Source organism: Epinephelus lanceolatus, chromosome 5 (assembly GCF_041903045.1).
Source record: "Epinephelus lanceolatus isolate andai-2023 chromosome 5, ASM4190304v1, whole genome shotgun sequence".
In the NCBI taxonomy this organism is placed as follows: Eukaryota; Metazoa; Chordata; class Actinopteri; order Perciformes; family Serranidae; genus Epinephelus; species Epinephelus lanceolatus.
This window is the reverse complement of record NC_135738.1, coordinates 20,242,769-20,262,714: the sequence shown is the minus strand read 5'-3', so window position 1 is coordinate 20,262,714 and position 19,946 is coordinate 20,242,769. Positions and strand designations below refer to the sequence as shown.

The 19,946-nt window shown below is 40.5% G+C and overlaps 1 protein-coding gene across 3 annotated transcripts in view; it reads left to right on the top strand.

The window, feature by feature from the left end:
• Positions 1-8,995: 8,995 nt before the first annotated feature.
• Positions 8,996-19,946, top strand: part of eps8l2 (EPS8 signaling adaptor L2) — a 33,213-nt gene continuing 22,262 nt past the window's right edge. The window contains exons 1-3 of one of the 3 annotated variants that reach the window (XM_033635125.2): positions 8,996-9,132; positions 15,359-15,409; positions 15,865-15,911. In XM_033635125.2, the coding sequence (XP_033491016.1) occupies positions 15,375-15,409; positions 15,865-15,911 (82 nt within the window). In that variant the 5' untranslated portion in view covers positions 8,996-9,132; positions 15,359-15,374. Of the gene's footprint in view, positions 9,133-15,358; positions 15,410-15,676; positions 15,912-18,202; positions 18,321-19,946 lie in introns of those variants that run through there. The other 2 variants (XM_033635124.2, XM_033635130.2) reach the window with 2 other exon arrangements.

The window sequence follows — 19,946 nt, the reverse complement described above, 5'->3', positions numbered from 1 at the left end:
AGAGAAACAGATAGAGGCTGCAGGGGACAATGAAACAGCTGGCTATGCTAAAGCAGTTCATTTTGGTATTCTATATTTCTTATCTCATATAGCTCTCTAAGTGCATGTGTATGGATCTGTGTGTGTGCGAGTGTGTAGCCCACGTGTCTTACATGTTGTGTGGATATAAACCCTGTTAACACAGTCATATTAAGAGGACTTACCTGCTGTCAGGGACAAAGAGCACGTCCCCACAAGGTCAAATATTAAATCTTAGCACTAAGGTTAGGGGGTTAGGATTAAAGTTTAGGTTAAAGTTCAACATGTTAAGTTAGAGTGAGTCTCTGGGAAATGTATGTAGAGAAGTCCAGAAATGAGCACTTTCGTGGCAACAATAAGTTTGTTTGTGTAACACTGAAGTCATCATTTAAATACTGAATATGTAACTTAGGTGACATGAAAAGTTGTGGCCTGTAGATCAATCATTATTAACTTTTCTGTACAGCAGTGGTTTCCAACGTTTTTCCTCTAGGGACCCTTTTCTAACTGACTTCCCCAGACTAAGTGACATAGCAGCAGATTATTTCCTATGGATATTGCATCAGAGATGAGTTTTCCTGTCATTTTAGTAACTTTTAATAGAGTTTTCTGTCTGTATCATCAGTCATACTTGATAGGCTTCTGCCTGACACTTGGCCATTGTTCTGTTAGCTCTTTGGTTGTTTTAAATGTGTACTTTTCTGGTGCAGGACGAGACAGTTAAGCAGAGAGTGAAGAATGTTAATACTGCTAATGTTTGTTTTTTTTATCATAAATAATACTATAAGCTTTAAAAATAACAATTTCATCTAGTTTTCTTCACAGAAATTGATGAACTGCTGAGTTAAAGGCCTGCAGTATATGTTTATAAAATTTTCTTACACCCCTTAAAGTCAAGACCCCCGTGTGAAGATTTAGCGACCCCTAGTGGGGGTCAGGGCCCCAGGTGCTGTGCAGTGTATAGCGTGCTGTATTCTTGCAAAATCTTGATGTCATGGTCACTTACCTTAGACTCTGTCTTCCAATTGTAATTCATTATTTGAAGATGCTTTGTTTGGATTTTTGGCCACAAGGGGGCAGCAGAACACGTTGAAAAGACAAAAAAATCAACTTAAAATCACCTTATAGTTATAAAAAAAAAAACATGTTAACAAATCCAGCAGACGTGGAGCAATATTTACATTTATTTAATTCACCTGTTCTGTTGCTCTGGTCTCCACCAACTCCTGAGAAAACTTTCTGCCTCTTTAGCTACTATTAAAGTTTTGGCATGTATGATTTAAACAGATATATTGGCAGAAATAGAATATAATAACTGTGTTTTCCCTAAGTGTATAATAACCTGAAAATTAGAGTTGTTGAGTTTTCATTACATTAGAATGAGCCATCTATCTACATAGAGAGCGGTTCCTCATCTACCTTAATCACCATGTTGCACCACCATGTTTCTACAGTAGCTCAGAATGGACAAACCAAACACTGGCCACCATAGTTAGACTGCTGCAGTAGGAACTGGACAAAATTACGCAGGAGGGAAGTCACAAATGTCACAAGGCCCACAAACTGACAGGAAGCAATACACAAATGTGCAAGACCCCTTTCACGTGTAAAAATGTATCCACAAATGCCTAAATATGACTTGACGTGTATTTGCTGTTGTGAAACTGTTTACATTTGTAAAACCTGTAACACTTTTATGTGAAATTTAACCACGTGTTTACAGAGTATTTGCAAATCAATCTGTATTTTTGTGGATATGACTTTACAAAACACAAATATAAAAAGGCAATGAATTATATAGATAATGAATTATTTGTGGATCCTGGTACACATTTGGAGATTGTCTCCTGTGGGTTGCAAATAATAAAGACCAATAAAAACTTCCATGTAGAAGCCCCCATGCGAAGACAGTCTGAAAATCACAGATTTTTTTAATGTGGTCTTCCTTTATTATGTATTTTTACTGGTTTAACTCACTGGGTCCATTTGTTTTGAAGAGAAAGAGACCTCTGTGGATAATTCAGCTCCTGTTGAAAAAAACAAAAAACAAAAAAACAAACCTTGAACCTCTGGATCCTCAGTTATCAGAAAAAAAAGGTGAGCATACATTAGCATGTGCTAGGCTAACAGCCTGTTTCCAACATGCCAAACAGGACCTACACCAATTTTTTAAACGTCAAACTGCTTTATTATGTGTTCTTACTTGTTTAAATCACTGGAACCGTTTGTTTTGTACAAAAAGAGACCTCCACCGGATAACTCTGCACATAATAAAAACCTCCTGAACGTCTGAAAGTGGTTTGCTGTAACAGCTCTCTGCTGCTGCTGCTGCTGCTGCTTGCGGTTGATATGAATGGTTAAATGCAATTGAGGCTGTGTAAATTACCTGCAGTTTTAAACACCTCTTGCAGCCGTTAATGGAGTCGTGTTTGAGGAGTTCACGAGATTCAAACATTAGCCTGCTAGCTTATCAGCAAAGAGATAACGTTAAAAGGCGTTACATGCCTGCACTGTTGACAAGTTACCAGGACCTCCTGTGTAAGAGTATTTCTACCATACACTTCTTTTGCGTTGTAATTCATCTTCCAGCCAGCAGGTGGAGACGTTCAGCTCTTTGTTTGGAAGTGAACAGGCTGAGGAAGAAAATCAAAATGGCGGACCAAGTAGAACGCGTTGCTATGGTAGCTGTAGAAAGGCTTGTAAGCTAACTAACGTTAGCTACATTAAACCGTTAAAAAATGTATTCTTATTATTTACAGCTATTTCAAAGAGAACGGGCATCAATACTCTGACTTTGGTTCATTGTGTTGATTCAAGACAATGAAGAAAGTGAGCAAACTTTTTTAATTCCTGTATGTCTGTGTCTTTAGGATGATCAGCCTTTTAATTATGTCCAACGTCAAGTAACATTAGGCTACAGAAGCCTCTGTCTGTCAGTTCAATAAGCTTTATTGGCATGACTTTTCTTATGTGTTGCCAAAGCATAATTACAATATAAGACAGTGAAAATTAAAAAAAAAAAGTTATCAGCGTATTATCACAAATGCACAGACATACATTTTAAAGGAGAAAAAACAAAAATTAAGTGAAGGGGTGATCTGTGATGAGATTATGTTGGTGTGTTGTTATTCTCCTCGGCTGTGACATGCATTGACATATCTTGCTGCATCTATGACACTGACACCATTTTTGCCAAGCACGTTGCAATTTAGTCTGGTCAGAGAGTGAATCAAAATCTTCGAGTTTACATTTAATTTTTCTAAAGAACTTTGTTCTGATGTCTTCATATGTAGTTCACTGTAGGAGCAAATGTTGCTCTCTCTCCACCGGTCTCTGAGAACAGAGCTGGCACAGCCTGTCTTCTCTGGACAGTCAGGTCTGCCTGTGTCTGCCAGTCTCTATGTCCAGGCTGTGATCACTGAGCTTGTACATAGTCAGTATCTTTCTCAGTTTCTGATCTGTCACAGTGGGCAGATAGTTCGCCATTGTGTACTGTCTGTTTAGGGCCAAATAGCATTTAAGTTTGTTTTGGGTTTTTGTGGTGTTCAATAGTTGATCTAGGCTCGTTTTCTTTTTCTGTAGCTATAATTTGGTTGAGCTGGATTGTGTAAGAATTGTCCTGAGGCTGGGTTGGACTCCCTTTTGCCTTAATTCTTGGTGGCATAGATTCAACAAGGTGCTGGAAACATTCCTCAGAGAATTTGGTCCATATTGACATGATAGCATCACACAGTTGCTGCAGATTTGTCGGCTGCACATCCATGATGTGACCCTCCCGTTCCACCACATCCCAAATATGCTCTATTGGATTGAGATCTGGTGACTGTGGAGGCCACTGAAGTACAGTGAACTCATTGTCATGTTCAAGAAACCAGTTTGAGATGATTTGAGCTTTGTGACATGGCGCGTTATCCTGCTGGAAGTAGCCATCAGAAGATGGGTATACAGTGGTCTTTCCTGTTTTCCATTGAGGCATGCGAGAAAAATAAGGTTTTCCTCACAAGTTTAAGGTTACATGACTAATTGATACAGAAATTTTGTGGATAAGGTATTCTTTTAAACGTCTCCAATAGAGCAACATCATTCAGACGATTGCAGAGCAACCTTTTAATGCAATCAGAATAATTTCTGCAACATCATGATTTCTTCACTGTAATATGACCTATTTTGACAAAGTTCAGGATCTCTGCAAGTGTGATTTTGTACCGTATTAAAGTGTGTAAAGCAAGAGCTGCCTGTAGGATGACAAAAACTTGTCTGTTAGTATAAAATCCTGATATGCTTTGAAAAAATGGTTGAGTAAGACATATCCATGCATGGGTCAAGCTCTGGAAACCCAGGATCCAACCTTTTTCATGATACAATTGAGAGCATCTCTTCTTTTTGATCCTCCTTGTCTAGTAAATGCCCATGTTTTCAAACTGCCTGACCCCAGTTTGTACTGCAGACATTTTTTGTCTTTCCTTAAACAACAGAACTCAACAGATTCAGAGGTAACTGACAATCCTCCTCCACCTTCCCTGTCTGCAGATATGTACCCGGCGAAGAGTGTGGGTGATATTCTGGCTCACTTTAACCTGCCTGGCCAAGTCTTTCCCACTCATTAGCTGACTTCACAGACATTTTATATTAAACCTCAGCAGCCATGATAGATGGCTCTATTGGATTATAAGACAAACAAAATCACAGTCTTTTTTGTATGTCAGCATAAATTATAGATGTGTAGGTGAATTACAATATCTGGTGTCATACATAAATAACATACTTCATTATCACATGAAGAGACTGGCCTACATTTTAGTCTCCATTTATTTTGATTGACAAGATATGTCGACGTAATTAGCATCTCATACGTGTGTTTTGAAATGCCTGACTGCACTGAGCTTTTCTTTTGTTCACGCCTTTGTCCATGAATGAAATAAGCCCTTGGTTCCTCTTTAGGACTTGTTTGAATTATTGATATGGGTGGCATTCATTCAAGTGATACTGTATACCTCGTACAATGTCGTCACATCCTCGAATTTTCCTCCCGAGGTAGATCGAAGGACAATAATCCAATGTCTTATTCTGAAAAGATGGATATTTTTTATTCAGGAGGCTGATGGCTGACACATTTATAAATCAACGTGTGAGAAACTCTAACCTGAAGTAGTTACAATTGCTTTTGGACAACTAAACATTGATTCACATGCTTTTAAAGGAAAACTCTGTATTTTTCAACCTGGACCCTATTATTTCCACATTTCTGTGTCTACATGACTAAGGTAGACAACAATTTTTGTAATTGGTCCAGTATTGAGAGAGTCCGCGGCAGCTGCAGCGTCAAACAGGCGACAATGTGATCCCTACAGGCAATTGTGCACCGTCAGTTTATGTCCAACAAAAGTGCTTGTTTCTGCCACAGACAGGCTCAGATTGTTATTTAAAGTGTCAAATGTTTGTTAGTGGGTGTGAGACCAACTCAAAGTGATTTACCGTGCTGGTGGGAGGTTTCTTCCTGGAGAGGCAAAAGGTGTAACCAAGGACAGATAGCTACTAAATACTCTGACCACTTCATCAGACAATACCATCTGCTGCCATGTCACAGGGGGGGATTTGTGTAGGTAGTTTTTCCTTTGTATAAGTTCCAGGTAAATGTCCATTTTGTTTTCCTCCTTTTTGTTAGATGGTTTGGCCTAACCACATATGTCCCCTCGTGTTTCATTTGGTTAGGTCAGTTTGTTCAGTTAAGTTGCCATGTTTGTTGGCTGTTATTCTGAGAATAGTTCTATTTTTTTTTTTATCTCTTTAATAGGCCTAGTTATTAAGTTATCGGTTATCTTGGTCTGTATTGTTTTTGGCATCTTTTGGGTAAATAAAACCCTATTTTTTCCAACCAAATCGTGTTTTCCTCATTGCCTCACTGCTTGGTCCCTGACACACACACTTCTAATTATCTGGGCCTGCCAGTGGCAAAACAAGCACTTTTAATGGACGTAAATTGACAATTCATAATGTCCATAGCGGTAACATTGCAGCCCGTTCTGCTGCAGCGGTCTCTTTTGATACTGGACCAATCTCAAAAATTGTCTCCAGTAGTCTTGTAGACACAAAAATATGGAAATAATGGGGTTCAGGTTGAAAAATACAGACATTCCCTTTAAGTTGGTACAGGTACAGATGAATAACAGATTTGTGTTTGCTCTTCTTTCTGTCTTTCAGTGTGGATTCATGATTAATTTGTCTTCATGTTGTATGTTACAGCCTGACTGCACTGTGGTACAACCAAAAATCTAAGTCACTATGTCCTTAAGACAGTTTGAATATTTGTAAGGTGAAGATTGTTTTGTTTGGACTGTTATTTTTATAACTGAATTTGTATAATATCTTAGATGTGGGGATATTGCTTGAATATTTAAGCATTTTTAAGCATTTGGTTCATCTTTGCTGTGAGGATCTCTCAGAGATTTCACTTTGGAGCTGTCAGGCCTGTTTGCCATAGAGACGTAGTCACAGATTTTTCTTTTAACGTTTTCCTTTGTTTTTCTCTCTATATATATTCTCACATGTGTTGGAGATAAATATCTATATTTGTGTTACTATTGATTCTTTATGTTAAATTTAATGTCTCATGTTTGTTCATCTTTTCTCCAGCAGGGGGCAGAATTGCTTTGATTAAGATTTGAATAGGAACAACACTGATTTTAGTACTAAAAAAAGAAACATTGTCTTTGCCATGTCTCCTTTTTCTAGGACTTTAGTCAATAACTAAGGTCAACTGGAGTGTGGTTACATTCAGCTGTAGGTTACATGCAAATAACCCTCCAATCACCCTATTATCTATAAAGTGCTGTTAGTTGTGCTACAATCTATTTTAGATAACCTGACACTGACACTTACTCTGGGTTAAGAATTAATGTTTAGTTTGGCTCCTTTAACTTTCATTGTGCACATTTGATGTCAGATCAGTACTGATCCTCTGCATTTTATTAATTCAGATGAAGATCTCAGTTTTTTATTGTTGTACCTATTAGTCATTTCTTAATCTGCATATGTATGTAGATATATATGCTTATCTTCATCAGATCAATAGCCAACGGGCTCTGAGACTTGTCATTTCTTACCCCACATTCTTCACACAGGTGATTTCTCAGCACTGACAGCTTAAGTTAATCATCAAACCCAATGGCAAGGTTTCCAAAGTAACCAGTTTCAAAACAAATCACATTTCAGAGTGCCTGCGCTTGAGCAACAGCCCAGCACACTGTAAAAAACACTAGTGCATGTCACTGTCTGTGGGCTGAGCCAGCCTGTGTACACGCTTTCATATTTTACCCTTTTGTCATCTCTCACTTTTGGCTTCATGTAGAGGGTTATTTATTTATTTTTTTGTTGAAACACAATCATTCAGGTGGCTGGTCACATAGAGTGATATAGAACAGGGCAGTTGCATTATCTTAATGATTTTCCTCAAAGGGACAGCTGACTACAGCTGGACAAAGAGTGGTCATTCTTACCAGGCAGTGACATTGAAACCTGGGCAGTGTTCCATGCTGTTGCTCCTCTTTCATTCACCCCGTTGAATCCAACTTGTTTGGACCAGTCACTGCTTTGCTGCACAAAATGAAACCTGTGGAAATTAGACAAGATATTGGGGACTGATGATTAAACACACCCCCTCCCCTCCCCTCCCCTCCCCTCCCCCCAGCACTGATGCAGGGTAGCAGCGGAATAGACAGTGCAAAGGGAAGAGCTGGGAAGATTCTGCAGCTTAAATAGACTGCCAAATTGAGAGGGTGTGTTTGTAGATGACATATGGAGAGTGACGTATGATGTGTGTGTATGAATCAGTGCAGCTCGAGTTGACTGCCTGAATTAGCTCGCAGGCATCACTCCATTTCTGTTACAAAAACTATATTTACTTTCTCACTCTTCTGCAGTTTTTGCACACAAAAAAAGCAGTTTTAGGAGGATACATATTACACTTTGGTTGAAGTACACACTTTGACCTTAGCTTGTGATGTGGGGTCACAAGTAGACAGTGGTGTAGTGGTAGTGATGAGTTAAGTGTACTACTAGGGCCTAATAGCCACCTAGATAGGTTATCAAGGAAGAAGAGGGTATACTCTCCCAGATCTCCTAATCTGAGGCTTGCTGAATCAGTTAAATCACTTCTTAAAACTTATCTGTTATCTTGGCACACTGCTCATTTTACATATGTCTCATTTGATTATTTTTATTGTTTTTATCTTGTGTTGTCAGTGGTCATTGTAATCTTTTATTCTGTATTACTGAAAATGTTTGATTTCCTGTTCCTCAGTGCAATCTATAGGGCAATTAGTTGCCAACTTTGGTTATCTGTTTCAGTGATGGTATTTTATCTTTATTTTATTATTAGTATTCTGCATTGTTTTAAATCAGGGATCAACCATGTAAAGCAATTTGTAACTTTATTCTGAAAAGCGCTTTATAAATAAAGTTGATAATTATCATTATATATTGCAGTGGCTTTTTGGTTGTTAAGTGGGTAGACTGTAAACAGCTGGAACAAGGGGTGGGTATACCTGCATATACCCTCCACTACACCACTGCAAGTAGATATAACTTTATTTAAAATGGGTGGTGAAGATTTGGAATCAAATACATTAGATGTTAAAGCAACCACGTGGTAATAAGACAACAGTAATTCTGCTCAGTGTGGGTTATTATTGCTGTATATGATGCAGGGTTATAAAACAGACAGGTGAGTTGAATCACAAGCATGCATTCAAACTTTCAGAAAATTGTGTGAGAGAAAAGCTCACACTGATCGGCCCATCCCCAGTAAAGTAAAGTGCCTGTGCAGCTCCTCCCCTCTCAGATTGAGTTACCTGCAGAGTCACCTATCGCTCACCTGCTCCCGCGTTGCCTCCTCAACCACTGAGGGAACCGGCAAACAAACTCCTACGCTTTGTGTTGGACGGTTTAGTATACAGTCTTGGATTTCTAAACGGTTCTACTTTAAACAAGCGGCCACAAATATCGACAGTTTCCTGCGGAGTTACCTGACCAGGTCGGGCTGATGGCAGGTTGATGCTTCAGGCGCTGTCTCGCCCACGTTTGTCACCTTGAGCATCCCGTCCGGAAAACAGCACTGTGAGTTCCTCTGAAGGGTGAAATGTAGTCTTTCTTTCTTTCTTTCTTTCTTTCCACTTGACAAATCACACCGCAGGGCCACTCAGTGACACTTCTGGAGCTTTCTATCATATCATATGATCTTCCTTATTAGGTCTTTTATTTCCTGAGCTCTTTTATGACTTCATGCTGCTTTAATAAATTGAGTTGCTTAATAGGGATGATGAATTATTGTGTTATTAGGAAATGTTTCCTATTATATCAACTGTCAGCCCTTAAACTAGATGTTTTGTGATCAAAGCTGCAGTTTAAAGTGATATTAATACACTGAATTTGCCCAGTGATTCCTCAATGGAGTAATTCAGATGCTGTAACATTTGCTATTGGGTCTGCTTTTGTTTTTTGCAATGGAGCAGAAAACTACATGTTGCTAGCATACATTTAAATCCGATGTCACCCTCAGCCTTAATTACAGCATTTAGCTCTGTGGTGAGAGGAATGTGATTTCATTTGGGTTCAGCATGTTTAAGAATAACCTCATCATGACTGCACATTAACAACTAAATGAGAAACACTAATTGCTAATTTCACAGTCTTGTTAGTGTATTTTTTTTCCCTGGCACATGATTCTGCATGTGTTAGGAACGTTATATGAACGTGAACAGATAGAGATCATATCTGTGAAATTTGACCTTATTTGTCTTGTGCTGGAGTGTGTGCCCTGATTCAGAGACCTGTGTACCCAGAATAAACCTGTAACATTATCACCAGATATCATAACAGTGTAGTGTGATTCAGTCAGATGGCTGCATGACTTGACATACAGAAAATCAAGTCTTAAAAAATGTTTACACAAGAGCATTGAGCAAAGTCCAGATTGCTCATATCAGTGCAAACCCATATTTTTACAGACACATTGCATAAGCTACCACTGTCAATATTTTCTAGGTTTTTAGTATGATAATGTAAAAAATATTGAATGCGTGTCAGTAGTGATTCTCGTTGTTGGTCTTTCTCGTTGTTTTCTTCTATCCTCTGTTGAAGCTTCAGAGATATTACTGTAGATATTTATACTGGAGCAGTTTACACTTGGTGCATGAAGTCAGATTGTTGTCATGCATAACAGCTGACAACATCAACTCCGTCCATGTCCAATAACATTGATACATGCTATAATGCCGGTTTATTTCGCCAGCTCTATCCTGAATTTGATGCAACTTGTCAACAGTGCAATCAAGACCCAACAACCCTTATTCATTCATTATAGGCTCACCCAAATATAAGAACATTTTGGACTAAAGTCTCTTAAACACTATCTTGTGTTTATTAAAAGGTCACAGACCCAGAGCCAACTCTGGCAGTGTTTAGGTGTTGCTCATAGAGATCTGAATCTGTCTCAACCTCAGGCCCACACTGCTGCCTTCTTCGTTGACGTCTCATTTCATGTAATTAGAAATCTAGCTGGAAGCACAGCTGCTGGGTTGAGCAGGTAATGGTTCATTACAAGTTGGAAAAGCTCACATACACCACTCAGGGCTTGGTTAATACATTCCAGTATATAAGTATGGCATTCCTGGACTACTTTACTAGTATCTATACTACAGAAAATGCCTGTAACTGGAATAGCTTAATTTTATTTTAGTATGTGAGTTTTTGTTGTTTCGCTCCATTAGTTTCTATTATAAACCTTTTAATATTTGTCACTATTATTATATTATTATTGATATATTTTTTCTCTTTCTCCAATCAGAATGTGTTGGCGAGTCTCACAGGGGTGGGGTGGGGTCGGCATACCGTATGATGAATAATGTGTAGATGCTTGAATAATTGTTTGGTGAGGCTTGCTTAACTTGAAGGTGCAGTACAATTACTGATGATGATGCATTATTTATCAGACATTCATGCCATTGATCTATAGTATAGTTATGGATTTCTATTAGAAGATTTTGCTCCTGTTAGGGGGATTTCAAGGCGTCTTGTGTGCTTTTGGCATGTTAGATGATAAAATGATGAGTTTCCATCAAAAAATGAGATTAAACATATGACAACAGCACACCAAAAACACACACCACATGACTGATACCACAAGCTTAGAATATATGAGACCATATGAGGGGGGCTGAACCAGGACTCTGAAGTAATCATTGTCACTCTGATCATTCTTAAAAATGATTTGTCTTGTCTAACATCATTCCAATTTAATATTAAAATCAAAGTAAAGTAAATATTGCCACCAATTCTGAGAAACAGCAGAATATGAGACTTACCTGCCTTCACCTGCCGCCAGAAGTGGCAGTAGCTCTGTTTCTGGGGACTTGGCTTGGGAACTGGAGGGTCACAGGTTCAAGTCCCCATAGGGACCAAACACAGAATGTGGACTGGTAGCTAGAGAGGTGACAGTTCATGCTCCTAAGGGTGCCCTTGAGCAAGGCACCGAACTCCCAACTGCTCAGGGCGCCTGTCCATGGACAGCACTCTTGCTCTGGCATCTCTCCAATAATGCGTGTGTATAGGTCCTGTTTGCACATGTGTCTGTGTTTCAGGCTCTGTGTTTGTAATGAGTGAAAAATTGAATTTCCCCTCAAGGGACTGATAAAGGAATTCTTTCATTCCTTCTTTACAGTATGCGTAAGCCTATTAGATAAGCATCCTGCACACTCTGCTTCCATTTTTGTGTAATTATTGTTCTAATACCATGTAATTAGCTCGCATAAAGGCTCGTCATTATTGAACAATAAGAACGTTAGGCTGAGTGGAGAGGAGGTGTGCGGAGGGCCTCTTGCCATGAGGTTGACAACACATGACACCCAGCCTGTCCTGCTCCAGCTTCACCTCCCTCCTGAAACCTGGCGGCGGGCCAGTGCTGGGAACAATAGCGCAGAGGGATGATGACCAGCAAGATAAGGACAGAAAGAGGAAGTCTACCTTTTGTGCAGGCTTGATAAAGTAAATAGCATTAGTTTTCTTTGCTCATTTGCATTTCTTAGTTGGTTTTTGTCGTAGATGATCCTTTAAGATGGCTGCATGGAGCTATGAATCTGAGCAGAGTCATGCTTTGTCTGCAGTCACTTTGTTTTCTATCTGTAAGAGCTGTTGTAATCATTTGGTCTCACTTTGTTTCAGCAGATATGAGCAGATTATCTGTTGTGGGCGATTAGGTTTATGATCCGCTGCGAGATAAGCTTGAGTGACCGCGCCTGTAACCTGTAAACTGTCATACACAGTATTTACCTGGTGTAGTTTACCGCTGCTTGTTATGCAAAAAAACAGTTTTATACTTGAGGAAGGCGATAAGGCACAGCATGAGGAAATGGCTGTCTCATAACACTGTCATGCACAAGTGGTTAGAAAATGATACTGAAATGTTCAGAGCAGTTGTGGGAAGCATCATCGGTGTCACAAACTGACATGAGGTCAGTTGTACCTGCAGAACATTTAAGTGCTCGCTGCTGACACAGGATCCAAACATCCTGCCACCAATTAATAATACAAACTGAAACAGGTTCTCTAAAGCGATACACGGCTCCTTGGAGTTTAAAGTCACATAGGTAAAAGTGATTATCAGCAGTCACTTTAGCCACTAATGTGAGAGCACTTATCAGTGGTAATCGTAAAGGAAACTGAGCAGAGCCCACCCTGTTGTGTAACAGCTCTTTAGGGTCCTCAGTTAGACTGATACAGTATGTGTTTAGCCACATTGTGTGCGTAGACCTGATATACATTACATAACCACGTCATTTCATGCCTTGACAGACAAGACAGAGTCTCCAGGCCCAGAGGGAAAGGTGTGGGAGAGTTTCATTCTCCTATTTCCTACCCCAGTTAACCAGATTTAGATGCAGCACGCCATGCAAATTGTCAGATAGTTAGTGTGGCTTTGTGTAGAACCAAACCAAATTAATTAATTGTAGCTATGTAGATATAGTCATCAACAGAGTGGATCTAATTACACAGTGCATATCAGCCTGCTGTCTGCCATTGTCCCAGATCAGTTCCCCGACTACCAGCAGTACAGGCCCAACACCTGGCTCTGCACAGTGGAAGAACAGGCTGCTCAGCAGACTACGCCTCAACCATGCATACCATTTCTACACCCTTAATGAGTTATTACTTTATAAGCTTTAAAGAGGTGTTTCAGTGCTGCAAAGATGGTATTTTTATAGGCTGTCTGTGCAGTGGAAGGATGCACGTACGTATGAAATTTGTGCTACGTGACTGTGACATTTGCTTTTGCTCAAGAGGTGGAACCTCTCAGAGAGTGAGAAATGAAGCCAATGCATATGTGCCAAAAACTGCATTTCCTTGAATGACCACTTGAGGCTGGCTCCAAGACAAGTAAACGTGTTTACAGCCTGGTACAAAAACGGTTTTGATCTCTATAGCTAATTCATCATTCAGGGGGTGAATTTTCTATATAACTCACCCATTTACATTTTATTAAGGCCCAAAGTTACGCATATATAAGGGCGGGGCCACTTTGTTGACTGTCTGGGCTGGCTGTCTGTGAGGCCTCACCACAGACTGCGATCAGATCCACCCCTCACTCCTCTGTAGTTCAAACCTCTCATCCAAATGTGGTCACCTCTGGCTCCAAACAAAACAAGATGGCAACGGCTGAAAAGCCAAACTCGAGGCCTCAAAACGGCAGTCTACAAACCAGTGGGTGAGGTCATGGTAGCTCGGTCCATTTTTTTTTACAGTCTATAACTAAATCCCAATGTTTGTATACAGTAACTTACTGGTAAAACCCCTGCATCATGTACATAAAATGAAACGGCACAGAGCAAACGCTGCCTAAATTGAATTGTTTTTTGCCACTTTAAAAGATCTGTGTCAGCGTAAGTGTACACTATATCTATAATAATTTCCCCGCTAACCTTTCCATCAGACAGCCCTTTCCCACGAGAAACCAAGGCTGTTATCTCAAAGCCACCAGACTCCACTGACAAAAACAGTAATATTACATAGCAGAACAAAGGAGTTGCTGATCTACTGCTGCCACGATTGATTAGTGTGTAAGGTAAAGCTGCAAAAATATTCCAAATTCAGCGCACACTTAAACTGATAATGATTGATTAAGGTGGCTAAAATATGTTTTGCTGTGGCCCTGTGGTGGTAGATTTGTTCTATCAAAGACACTAGCAAAGCAACACAGTACAGAAAATAAGCACAGCTAAAGTGTCAGGTCGGACCACTGTGTTTAATTATATATCTTCAACGTTACAATTATGGCTGAAATTGTCAAGAGAAGTCAACAAATTTGCAGATTTCACATGTCTGCAGTTCAAATTAATTTCTAGGTGATGGTTGTTAATGCAATGTCACAGTGATTCAGTCTAAAACTCTCCATCTGGTGGATGACGTGATACAAGCTTGGCAGTTTTTCCACATGACGCAATATGGTGGCCAGCTGATAGCAAATTATCTTGAATTACAGTTAAACAGCACACTAAAATATGTTTCAGAAAACATTTTAGACGAGAAATAGGCAACACATTAACAGAGTCTTGGTTCATATTTGATCAGCACTGCCTCGTTTGAGCGTTTGATCTCAGTGTTTGTAGCCGAGGAAAAGTGTGCCACCCACTCCTTGTTCTCAAATTCTCAAATTACAGCCAAACAGTGCACTAAATTATATTTGTGGAGACATTTTAGGCAAGGAAGAGGCAATACAGTAACAGAATCTCTGTTTATATTTGATCAGTTTGATGAGTTTGGTCTCATTGTCAGATGAGTTTGGTCTCATTGTCAGAGAGAGTAAAGGGAGGGCAGCTCCCTTTCTTGATCTGCTTCTATACTCTTCGTATCTGTGGTGGTGGGCATACGAGAATCCAAACATACAATGTATGGTTCAAACAAAAGCCCTTGAGCCTGTGAAAATTTGAGCAGAGAGATGAGCAGGGAGATTTGGGTGATGGCAAGATTGAGGCACGTTAACCACAGTTAATTTACACCAACTACCTAAACTGTTATGATACAAAGCTGGTTTAAAATTTGCCAGATGACCCATGAGGTACCTGTTGCTTTATAAGCTTTAACACCATGGACTCTGTACTAGTGCTCACCAAAGTGGAATGAGAGAGGAAAATGAAAAGATGGCTGACGCAACAGGCATTTAAACAGATAAATAATGCATGTTTGTTTTGGTGTTAAATGTTTACCCTCCTCCACCAGCCACCTCCCTCCTTCAGTCTTTCAATAACACCTTCTCTTTCTTCGTCTGATTCTCAACTGTTTCTTTCCTCAGGTGGATGTCTTAAATCATGAGTGCCCCGGGACCTCGTTCGAGGCAAGCCAAGTAAGTGTCGCACACATTCCTGCTTTCCCCTCATGTGTTTACCTTTCTGCTCAGTTACTGTCACGCAGGCACGAGAGAATCACTAACCCAGTATGTAGAAGGTGGTTTAGGTCAGGGACCTCGGGCACAGAGCGGCTCTGTTGAGAATTGTTTGCTTTGCCTGGGCTCCTGGCTCTAGCCTCCCTCCATGCCCCCGCACACTCTCTTTCCCTCCCCCTCCTCTCCTGTGTCCACTCTCCCTCTCTCTCCCTGGCTGGTCCATATGCTCAGAATCTCAGGCTAATCTCATCCAGTGCCGGCCAGTCTGCTCAGCGTATATCACTCCTGTTTTGTGGTCTTGCGTTCATGAGAAGTGACAGTGTGGGAGTTTGAGAGGGTTTGTGACATCCAGAGGGTGCAGGGGAGAAGATGAAGAGCATGCAGCGTAACCCCTTCTCCTCTTCTTGTCATTGCAGTGGAGTGGCCAGATCGGACAGCAAGATCAGCGCCAAGGCCCTCTACGGTAAGTGACAGCATGAAAGTGTGAAGGGAAGTTGCTCTACTTGTCAGAAGAAGGAGTATTATATTGTTGGCCTGCTTTCAAGACTCTGCCTTTACATGCCCTTCACCTGTAATTACACCTGGCCTTATTTCTGTGGCGTGAGTCACTATAGGCTGTTAACAGTTTATAGCTTAAAATGAAAGAGCTTGTGCACTCATAACTGTCAGGGAATTTATGAAATGAGTTTTGTAAAAGCATGCACACTGGTTTTAAGTATGTACAATATTCTAGATTCTTCCTGTTGTGAAAAAAATCATCTGAAAACAAAATGTTTCCTGTGTAGTCAAACCTGATTATCCACCTCCATTGTTTTTGATACACTATTAAAAACACATAAATGAGTCACGCTGTTGCACTGGGTGACACTGTATTGTATTTATTTCTCAGGAACAGTACATAGAATAAACATTACTGTAAACATGCCAGAATTAGAGGCTTGTCAGCCTAAAATCAAGAGCAAGTTTAAGACCAATAATCATCATGTAAAGCATATCAATTCTAGTAAAAGTAAAACAAAGACAGACATAAGTAAGCAGCAATAAAAGCAAAATAAATTGCAGTTCAACAAAGCATAAGACATGTTACTTAATTACAATAAACAATGAAAATTATATGGTTTATTTTGGGTCAAACCCACATCCTGGTGCAGTGAAGAGTCTCTAGTGCAAATGTGTATTAATCCGCAGCTGGAAATAGTCCACAACAAAAACACTTTTTATTCCAGTTTGAGTAACATTTGCTAAAAACCATAGTGTCCAGCTGTGTTTACTTTTTTTAACTGAAGTCATATTTGTGACCTGTTGTTACATCTTCAGTAGGAACAAATTGCAAACGGAATATAATATACAACACCAGCTTTACCTTTCCAAACTGTCAGTAGTCAAGCCGTATGGATCAGCTGACTATAACTGACTCAAATCACGACAATATTTAATTTGCTATGCAAATGACTTTATGAGGAAATCCAACACTTTCACTCTACATCGTGTTCCTGCAGCCCTGCAGCCTTGCTGGTCTATCACGGTCTTCTCTCCAGAACACACAGTGATAAGAGGGGGCCAAGGTCCTGCTGAGGGGCCCTGTCGAGCTAAGGCTGCTGACACTGTCAGACAATGAGGGACATGGGTGGGAGGCAGGGCTCCTGAGGGGAACATGAGTTTCCAGCTCTGTACCAGGCCTGCGCAGCATGCTGGGTTGTGTTGTCAGATGCGTCAGGCTTTTGGGTGTTTGCATACAGTTTGTAGTCAGGCTGTGTGCTGATTTATTTTCACGGTGTCTGACTGTCAGTCTTTTTCACATACTTTGAATTGAAGGATGTGTTTGTGTTATTTCAGGGCTCCATTTGTATCTACGTTGTCAGGCAGCATTACTGATCTGTCACGACTGTGGTGAAACTCAGTGATACAGTTATGGCATGACACCACTTTTTATTTTAGCTGTTACATACTTGCGTTAGGGTGTGTGTGACTGAAAGGTGCTATGTACAGTAGGAGGGATTGCAGGGTGTGCCTGTTTTTAATGCGTGGTTGGAACAGGGTGGGGATGCCCATGTTTTGCAGGTGAATAAAAGACGCATTGAAAAGTGGAGAGGAAGAGGCGGACTCACCTCTGGTCCTCCCCGTGCTCTCTCAGACATGAGCTCACTGGTTCCTGCCGGCACCTCCTTTCACACTGCCAACATAGAGGGACATTGTGCAGCATATCATATGCCCAGATAGAAATCTTAACTGAGGTATGACAGGACAACCTGCTTTCGTGCATGGCTGCACTGTTCCAAATATAGCCCAGCCTTGTATGACAGATGATAGTATTGTAGAGATGCAAGATGTTCTCAAAGCATCTGACTGTGCACCTTGATGTCAGTGAAATATTTTTATGCCGCAAGTCATCCAAATATCCACAGGACGCACCCACTCTTGTGATCTCTGTGAAATATCCCACTGTATGTGTGCTGTTTTTCATTGGCTCGTCTCATCCTGTGTGGCAGATGGTCACCACTACCTTCTCACTGCAGGATGACAGCAGCATGCCTGTCCTCCCGAACCACAGAGGCAGGAGAGTGGACGATATTGTGTGCCGTCCATAACAGTGGGAGATATTTGGATAGATAAAGGTCTTTTGCTGAATAAACATGTAGAGGAACAACACCAAAGTCCCAGCTCAATCTCCTGTATGCAAAACTCCCCGTCATTCACACCGTGCAGGGCGTGGACAACTGATGCAAATGATGCTCAGGTCCTCCCAACTGATCTGTTATCAGCAGGGCAGAGCAGAGAGGTGCCACATTAGATTCATCATCCCTGTGCTTCCGACCATCCGGCAGCTTTCTTGAATTTTTGGGGTTGTGGTTGAGGACCATGTCTCTGTCAGGTAAAATGTGTTTGGGCTGGGAGTTTGAATGAACAGGTGGAAATATACACTTTGATCTCATCTGCTTCACTGTTTCTCTGTAATGTTTGGGTATGTATGAAACTGTCAATGATAGTTTGTCTTTGTTAAAGCAGTGCTATCGGTGGTTGTATTTTACAAAATAATGGTGTCTGGCCTCTTACAATGTACAATATCAATCTGTATCCATTTGTTTTGCGTTAGTTTGAGAGGACAGCTCCATGATGTGTCAGTCACGGAGGTGTGTTTATGTGCAGTGTGATACTTTCTGGGGTCATATGGCCAAATCTTTGTGGGCACAGCAGCACACTTCCACAGTGGTTATTGTTTAAGTTGCCTGGGTGCCTCTTTCAGACTTCTACATTTGCAAACATTTTCCAGAAATTTTCAGTTTCATAACATTGTATGAAAATATGTTACTGTCTTGTTTTTTTGTGTCGAGTCACGTTAAATATCAAAGCTCATTTTGTTTAAAGGTCCAGTGTGTAAGGGTGCTTTCACGCCTCAAGTTCGTTTCATTTGGGCAGGTGTGAACACAGCAATCGCACTCAGGCGTGCACTAAAACAACCGGACCGAGACCTTCTTGAAGAGGTGGTCTCAGTCCGGTTACAGACGAACTCTGGTGCGGTTCATTTGTGTTGAGAACGTGTTCTGACCTCTATCTGAACCAACTGCAGTCACATGACACATTGTTTGGGTTAAACATGAGCATGTTACAGTCCTGGAGGATTATTAATGTGCACCTCCTCCTGTACTGCCTTAATATGCACATTCAGCACGTCCAATGCATCAAAACATTGTTTTCTAGTTGGAGCCGCGCCTCGTTTTCAAGCTGTATGGTTTGACTAAAATGAACAATGACAGCAATGTAGTCCACGATGAGCAGCGCTAAAATCAACCTGCGTAGTTGTCCCTCCATTGTGACATTAGAAAGTGTCACATTTATCTTGCAAGTGTACTCTTCTTCAACACTTTGTTTACTTCCTGGATTTTTCCCACATGGAAGTTAATCGAAACTAATCGAAAGCAGCTTTCTTGCACAAGGCATTTTAACTGGTCCGCTAGTAAATGCTGCCATGTGGTCATGAACCAACTCTAGGCAATTATGCAACTTTGTAACAAAATTAGTCCCTGATTCGGATCAAAGCAAAACAACTCTAGGTCTGAAAGCACCCCAAGATTTAGGGAGATTTAGTGGCATCTAAAGGTGATGATTGCAGATTGCAGCCAACTGTAACTTCTTCCAGTTAGAATTCCTTTAGTGTTCAGAGGGTTTTTACCAGAAGCTAAAGTATCCACAGAAGTCTCTTCCTCTCCAAAATAAATGCACCAGGTGATTAAAAAAAACAGTAAAAACTCTGAATAAAGCAGTGTCATATTACAAATGAGTGTTTCTCTAAAGTTGTACGGACCACTATCCCAGCACCTGATAATGTGTGCTCACCTTTGTGTCTGATATACTATGCAGAATTGTCGGTTACTGTTTGTAAACACGGTTGCCAGAAAATACAGACAGAGGGCAGGGTGTCTGCAGGAAAATACACCACCACACACTTCTACTGGGTCATTTTTTTTTTTTTTTTTAAGATTTTTTTTTTCAGGCTTTT